Raw genomic sequence first — 7,500 nt, 5'->3', positions numbered from 1 at the left:
GTATTTTCTTGAGCGACCAAAAGCCACAATGCCTTTTAAGGTGGGCTTTGAAGAAGATGGATTTTTAAGAAGTTTGGGAATAAAAGCACATGAGATAGAACCACTAGCATTTAACTGCACAAAGGTAAGGCAATACAGAACATCAGTTGTGTGGAGAATATGCTTGATCCTTTGTATGAGGGTATATGTACTGCACATTATGAATTTTGTCGCACACAGAGGTCTCTACAAGTGCTTAGCCACCAATGGTCATTCAAAAGGCCAACATGTCCTCACATGATTTCCCCAATCCTTGATTTTTTTTTTCTTTTCTTTTCTTTTTATATATAAGTATTATAAAGTTATCAAAATAAAGAATCATTCCAAAAATCAAGGAAAAGAAATAGACAGGTGAGATAGGAAGGACTAGTAATTGACTCCTTGTTGACTAAATGCTTGTGGAGCTATGTCTTTGTTAATGCAGTCACTAAACTAAAATCACAGTAGATAATGGTAGATGTGGCATACCATCCCAGCACAAACTATTATGCAACAAAATATTTATTGAAGCATTTCATGTAGACTATTATTTTCAGATTCCAAGAGGAAATACATTTAACTAAATTGATATGAATTTAAGGTGAATTTAAGTAAACCATTATTTTTCAACAAGTAATTATATTTACAGATTTGGGTATGGCATACACAGACCAAGAAAAATCAACCTGCGTTACCAGTAGTTCAGAATAAGATGACAGTGGGAACAAACTTGGACGTCCTTAAAACTAAATTGTGGAGAGGCAACGGAACAACACAAGGAAAAGTACCCAGTAATGGTATTAAGATGGTGTAAATAAATCTCTCTTATCCAGTTTTAGAGTTGTCAAGAATTTGTGATAATACATGGTACAGTACTGTAATCATTATTCACAGCACAGTTTAGATGTCTTCCAATTGTGTACATATGCTAATCACAAAGTGCCTTTGGTGACCAAGAATTGTTCCTATTAGCGGATATTCTAAATGTCACTCTGTTGTATAATAAATCTGATTTCAATTGTATGATGATTTATATTAGAATATTATCATGCTTGTTTGCAGGGATGAGGGATTTGGAAAGGGTGTGTATGAATCTGATGTTTTGGTATAGACTTGCGTACCAGTATTATTGTTGATTTTTTATTTGACTATAAAGTATGTTACATTTATTTTATTTTTGACCATATTTGCTATTTACCAAATACTCACCATACAGTGCACAATTTTTTGTGGGTATGAATAAAAATTGGGTGAGGAAGTTGCATATACTAAGCAACTGGTAAAGGTACAATTTGGAGCAGAGCAATTAATTTTTTATTAAATCCAGTTCTTTTTAGTCTGGATATACATTAGTCCTATATTTTGTCATAAAATACTTTTTTATTTGTATATTTTTTAGCAAATGAAACAAAATCCCTAAATTGAAATGTAATTATAACCACTATCTTTATTTTTATTTTTTTTTTATTTAAAGGAGGAATGGGATAATAGTTCATTTTTTCCAACAATATTAATATATGTTTCCCAGGCATGCTTTAAGATCAGAAAATTGTCTTGTGTTCCTTTTGGGGAATTTTGCAGTATATCTACTAGTGCTGAATATTTTGCAATATTGCATTGATAGTGCTTTTTAGTTGAATGGTTATAAGTCTCATTAAAATTATATAATAGACACCTACACATACACTTAACTAAAATGTACTCTCAAGTTATATATGTACTATCTTTGTAATATTTCAGTTCCACTAGATGAGCAATAGGCATTTCTTGTTAACTGTTCATGAAAATATAGGTCCTGCTCTCGCTTCTAATGTTTGTAAATGAAGAAAGGATATAAATGAGAATGAATATCTTCACAATATAAGAGATGTACTTGACCAGTTTGATTATATTTTTGTCAAATTTACACTGAAATCAGTCAAATACATCTTTTGCAATGTTAAGATATTCATTTGAATGTATACCTCTTTATCACAATGAATGCCATTGTATAAAGCTAAATGAAGCCATGGGGAGAAAAGACAAATTGATTTATATATAAATTTTATATAAATTAATACAAAAAATAAATGTAGCACAGTAAATTTACATAGATGAATGGAAACTGTTCAGTAATAATTTACTTTAATTACAAAGTAGCTGTTTTAGCACTGATAATTGTTTGTGGCTGTGAACAAATGTAAAGCATTTACAGGTCAAAGTATGCCATCTTGATTTCAGTTACAAGTTCTGTTACCTGGTTGGTTGGGGGGGAGGGGGGAACACACTTTTACACTTACTCATTTTTACACACATACTCACTTGTAAATACTTACATACATAACCATCGCAGGCATGCACGTTCACACACACATGCACACCCGCACACATGCACAAACGCACACACACTCACTCACTCACTCACTCACTCACTCACTCACTCACTCACTCACTCACTCACTCACTCACTCACTCACTCACTCACTCACTCACTCACAAATCAACATGCAAACAAGCACAAATACAAATGCATGTACACACAACATGTGCTTAAACAAAAATACACATTATTAATTAGAAAATACTAATTGGATTCTCACTATATTCTTTTAACAAATGACAGATCCCATGTTCTGTAAGTTGTTTAAGAATATATATTGCCTTAAATGTGTATTTTGTTTATGAAAACATCTGCATTTAAAATTCACACCAACTCACTACTAATGGAATCTCGACAACTTCTTAAATGAGTTCACTCCTTTTTAAATGTCTAATGAATCCCTTGTGTCTGTCAAAGCTCTCTTCCTTACCCCCCTTACTCCAATCTACAAAGGCCATTTCAGTACTGACCCATTTTTCACACTGACCCATGTTTTTTCAAGTGAAGGAAATCATAAACCTTTTCAGTATCTCATAAACAAATGTGGTCATAAAAGAAGTAAATTATCTCCATCAAGCACACTTTTTTTTTTTTTTTTTTACAGGGTGGTGGTTGAGGTGAATTGGAAAATCTAAGCAACATGCAAATCCTTAGTTATGTATATTATGATAGTCATGGTGAGGGTGATCATGATTACTTTGTAGAACAGTTTTCTTACTGGTAATATCATAGTTATCTTTTATTTTTATTTTTACATTGACTTTGTGTTTTCTTTAGAGGTATATAGAAACAATGCATCAACTTGAGCACCTTGCATTTCATCACAAACAATCATTTTCAGTTTACATTATACCATCCAGTATTTATGTCTCATGTCTTTTTTCTAGAAGCATCATCATTGTCCTTTGAAATCAGTTGAATTGCAATGCTTGCATGCATTTGCAGTTATGTATAAATGTAATGTTCTTTTTTATTGTACAAATATAAGTGATATTTTGCAGAGTTTGTTTCCTTTACATTGACTTGGGGCTAATTTGTAAAGAAAACTTCATTAAGTAAATTAATATGAATATAAAATATGAACATTTGTCTAAAACTTGGAAAGAACTTAAATCAACTTTGGTGCCAGTCACAAGTTTGTTTTTTGGGACATGAATGGATCCTTTTATATTTTATTTTATGATAAGTCTAGCCAAGTCTTGAAATACCATGTTTTAGTATTCCTTCTATACTGTTGCTGTTTTGTTTCATGCATGTAAGATGTTCAAGTGGTTAATGGTTACAAAGCAAAATAAATGTGCTAGATATCAAACAGCATATAGCACTACAGAGAGCTGCAGTAGAGGAAAGGGTAAAGAGGGGGTTTAGACAATGATTAAATGTGGGTGATTAGATCAAAGTTGTTAAGGGAGAATGGGATTCTGCAAGGATGTTTGTAGGGTAAGGTAGGGATTACCAAAAGGAGAAAAGGGTGCTTAAGGGCAATCAGATCACAGGAGGGAGCGATTCCAGGGAAGGGGTTTGTTTCGACATAGTCACATGTGTATCCAGGGGGAACTGGAAGAGATAATGGAGAATAAATGGGGATGGGATGGACTAGGAGGGAGTGGGAGGAAGGGGTGTAAGGGCCACAGGAATAGGAGGAGGATGAATGTCAGTTACTTTGAATTTAGAAGGTATGGGAGCAGAGAGATTGGATGACGGATGAGGCGTAGGATGTTTTCTTGGGTCATGATCAGGTAGTTTGAATGTCTTCAAGAGTTTCTGAAGTGAAGTTGGTTGGAGAGGTCTTGGAAACAAAGGTTTTCTTATTAGGGGGAGAAGATGGTTAATGGTTAATGGTTAAAACAAATTAATGTGCTAGACATGAAAGATCATATAGCACTATGATAAAGTATTGTGGTGAAAAGGGTAAAGACAAGTTCATGATTAGGATAAGTGGACAGAAGAAGGGGATGAAGAGAAGGAAAAGAAAAGGACGAGAAGAAAAGACCATGCAAAACTAGTTGAAGTAAGGGATGATGTCCAAGCCAGGATCGATCCCCCACATTGAGCTCTAGTCTCCGTCTCCTAAGCCCCCTCACAACAACGAACAAAGGATTAGGGGGGATTAGAGAAGGGACAGGCATTTGAGGGGCAGAAGTAGAGGTTGATGCAGGAGAGGATGTGGTAGAAGAAGATGGAGTGGAATGTTTAGCTTGTCTTGTGCGATGAGTTGAGTGAGGAGCAGAGGGGATGTAGAGATTGGAGTGTCTAGAATAGTGGCAAAAGAATTTGACTGGGAGAGGGAGGGGATAGAAATAGAATGAGGAAGAGATACTGAGAGAGATGTAGAAGCATTATGGGAGGGGCAGAGCAAAGGACAGTACTGGAGTAGAGAGTAAGAGAAAAACCTTGTCTGTGTGCTTCCTATCTAGCTTCACTTTAAGTTAAGCCAAGTTTGAACCTGAGATTTGCCACCTCAGACTCAAACTCGTAGGTAGGGCAGCCCCTATAAAGTACATTATGGGAGCCCCATAACTGGCACATGTGCATGATTGTGCAGAGCAGTTTGATTGATCATGACCAAGTATGCACAAGTGTTTAGCAGGGTAGCCTTGACACAAGCAATTCTGTCGTCAATGAGGGAGGAGGTTGGTATGGTCAGACAGGGAGGTTCTCCGCCAATATAAACATAAATGGGAAAGTCATGTAATCTTAGCAATACTGATGGAGGACTTATGGCAGCCTCTATGGGGAATGGTGTAGCATTGTACTGATACTGCATCATAGGTCATGAGGCAGGCAAGTAGGTCTTCTGCACAATCTAACCAATCCTTCGTCATAAACAGGGCAGTTTGTCAGGAAGATGGAGACAGTTTTGGTACAAGTATTGAGGGAGAGATGAGGCAGGAATGGGTTTGCCAGAGAACAACTGGGGTGGCTGCAGAAGGAAACTTTGCCTACTTGTTTTTGGAGAGATTGCAGAAAGAGGAGTGTTATCCGAGTAAGGTGCTGTAGAGGAGATCACAAAAAAATTATCCTATTTGGCTGGGCTTAACAGAGTATTCAAAAGATTTGTAGAGGTGGGGGACATGTGGAAGAGGGAGCAGTGTTGAGAGATGGACAATAAGGATGCAAAGTAGTACTAAGGGGGGAGAAGGTAGTAGATGAAGAAAGCATTTGGGGAGGAGGAAACGAAGTAGAGGATGTTGGGAGAGAAGGAATGTTTACTGGAGGTTGAGTAATGATCTGGGTGGATGATTTGGACTGGACTGAGGTGATTGTAGGTACTGAGGAGGGGACAGTGTTCAGTCATGGTCAAAGGAAAGCCTTGGATCAGGGAATTGGGAGAATTTCATTATATGGGGCTAATTGATAAAGGGGCAAGCCTCAATGCCTCTGATAAAATTTTCATTACTGGCTTTGGTAAGCCTAGAGTATATTGGGGAGAGAAACAGGAAGCCCTTGAGGGGTATGGGCTAGACAACTAAACAGGGGAATACCATGCTCATGGATACCCCAGCCCATTCATGACTGGCACAAAGTCAGCCTTTCTTCCCTTCAACATCGTAGGAAGTGGATAGTAGAAGGAATTGGAGAAGAGAAAGAAATGGAAAAGGGAAGAAGAAAAGACTGTGCAAAATGAATCAAGTCAAGAGTTGAGGCCCAAGGCAGGGGTGATTCTTAGCATTGGGCTCCATCTCCTAAATCCCCCTCATGCCAACAATGGGTATGAAATGGGGGGGTTAAGATGTTCAAAGCAAAGTACAAATTGGCAAATTAAAGACAATATGTGAAAACACACAAAAATCATCTACAGAAAGAAAGATCATTCAGCTGCCTTGCTGTGGCATCCTACACAGTTTTTCATTCTGGTCTTGATAATATTATAAGCACAGGAGAAGGCCTGACATTCTTTCTCTGCTCCTTATTCCAACTAATGATAAAGGTCAAAAGCTAATTGCTTTCAAACTGGCTTTTAACTGTATGGTTTTCATGTATAAAGTGCCTATAATCAGAGTAATTTTTCAAAAGTTGGTTAGCTGCATGATAATGAGTAGCTGAAGGAAGGGAAAACACAAAATTTGTTTTAATGATTTTATTTGAATCATTACAATAAAGTGCTATTAGCTAACCGATTCCTGAAAAGACAAAAAGTAATATTAATAACATAATTCTGAAATTTTTTGTATGGAAATAATAAGTCCAATTTTACTACGAAAAAGCACAACTCGGCTTGACCTTACCTTCTTCTTTTTTGCCTGTATTTCATATTGTCCATATTCATCCTCGTCGTCTTCCATTTTCCTCCTCTTCTTTTCTATCTCAATGAGCCTCTCGTTTACCTTTTTATTTGTCTGATTTTCATCTTCATTAACGTTTTCCAGTAGTTTTAACTCTTCACTAAGAACAGAAAAATAACAAATAAAATTGAATTATTTAAAATCATCTACTTGGGGGGAGGGAGGGAGGGAGGGAGGGAGGGAGGGAGGGAGGGAGGGAGGAGGGAGGAGGGAGGGAGGAGAGAAGAGGGAGGAGAGAAGAGGGAGGAGAGAAGAGGGAGGAGAGAGAGAGAGGGAGGAGAGAGAGAGGGAGGAGAGAGAGAGGGAGGAGAGAGAGAGGGAGGAGAGAGGGAGGGAGGAGAGAGGGAGGGAGGAGAGAGAGAGAGGGAGGAGAGAGGGAGGGAGGAGAGAGAGAGAGGGAGGAGAGAGAGGGAGCGAGAGAGAGGGAGCAGAGAGAGAGGGGGACAGAGAGAGAGGGGGACAGAGAGAGAGGGGGACAGAGAGAGAGGGGGACAGAGAGAGAAGGGGGACAGAGAGAAAGGGGGACAGAGAGAGAGGGGGAGAAAGGGAGAGAGGGAGAGAGGGAGAGGGAGAGAGGGAGAGAGGGAGAGGGAGAGAGGGAGAGGGAGAGGGAGAAAGGGAGAGGGAGAGAGGGAGACAGGGAGACAGGGAGAGACAGAGACAGAGACAGACAGACAGACAGAGACAGACAGACAGACAGACAGAGAGAGAGAGAGTGAGAGAGACAGAGAGACAGAGAGACAAAGAGACAGAGAGACAAAGAGACAGAGAGACAAAGAGACAGAGAGACAGAGAGAATTATATTTGTATGGACCAAATATAAAGCTAAGTTGTGTT

The 7,500-nt window shown here is 38.3% G+C and overlaps 2 protein-coding genes across 4 annotated transcripts in view; one reads left to right on the top strand and one right to left on the bottom strand.

Annotated features, from left to right (window-relative positions):
• LOC125032792 (galactosylgalactosylxylosylprotein 3-beta-glucuronosyltransferase P-like) overlaps positions 1 to 1,041 on the top strand; it is a 25,206-nt gene extending 24,165 nt beyond the window's left edge. For both annotated transcript variants that reach the window (XM_047624165.1, XM_047624164.1), the window contains exons 5-6: positions 1 to 124; positions 668 to 1,041. The exon at positions 1 to 124 is cut by the window's left edge and continues 164 nt beyond it. In XM_047624165.1, coding sequence (XP_047480121.1) covers positions 1 to 124; positions 668 to 832 — 289 coding nt within the window. In that variant the 3' untranslated portion in view covers positions 833 to 1,041. The remainder of the gene's footprint in view (positions 125 to 667) is intronic.
• A 5,402-nt stretch (positions 1,042 to 6,443) lies between these two features.
• LOC125032746 overlaps positions 6,444 to 7,500 on the bottom strand; it is an 8,028-nt gene continuing 6,971 nt past the window's right edge. For both annotated transcript variants that reach the window (XM_047624056.1, XM_047624057.1), the window contains exons 9-10: positions 6,607 to 6,763; positions 6,444 to 6,501 (exon numbers count right to left, since the gene is read on the bottom strand). In XM_047624056.1, the coding sequence (XP_047480012.1) occupies positions 6,487 to 6,501; positions 6,607 to 6,763 (172 nt within the window). In that variant the 3' untranslated portion in view covers positions 6,444 to 6,486. The remainder of the gene's footprint in view (positions 6,502 to 6,606; positions 6,764 to 7,500) is intronic.

This window comes from Penaeus chinensis, chromosome 15 (genome assembly GCF_019202785.1).
Source record: "Penaeus chinensis breed Huanghai No. 1 chromosome 15, ASM1920278v2, whole genome shotgun sequence".
NCBI lineage: Eukaryota > Metazoa > Arthropoda > Malacostraca > Decapoda > Penaeidae > Penaeus > Penaeus chinensis.
The sequence above is the reverse complement of the archived record's forward strand: the minus strand, read 5'-3'. Positions and strand labels throughout refer to the sequence as shown.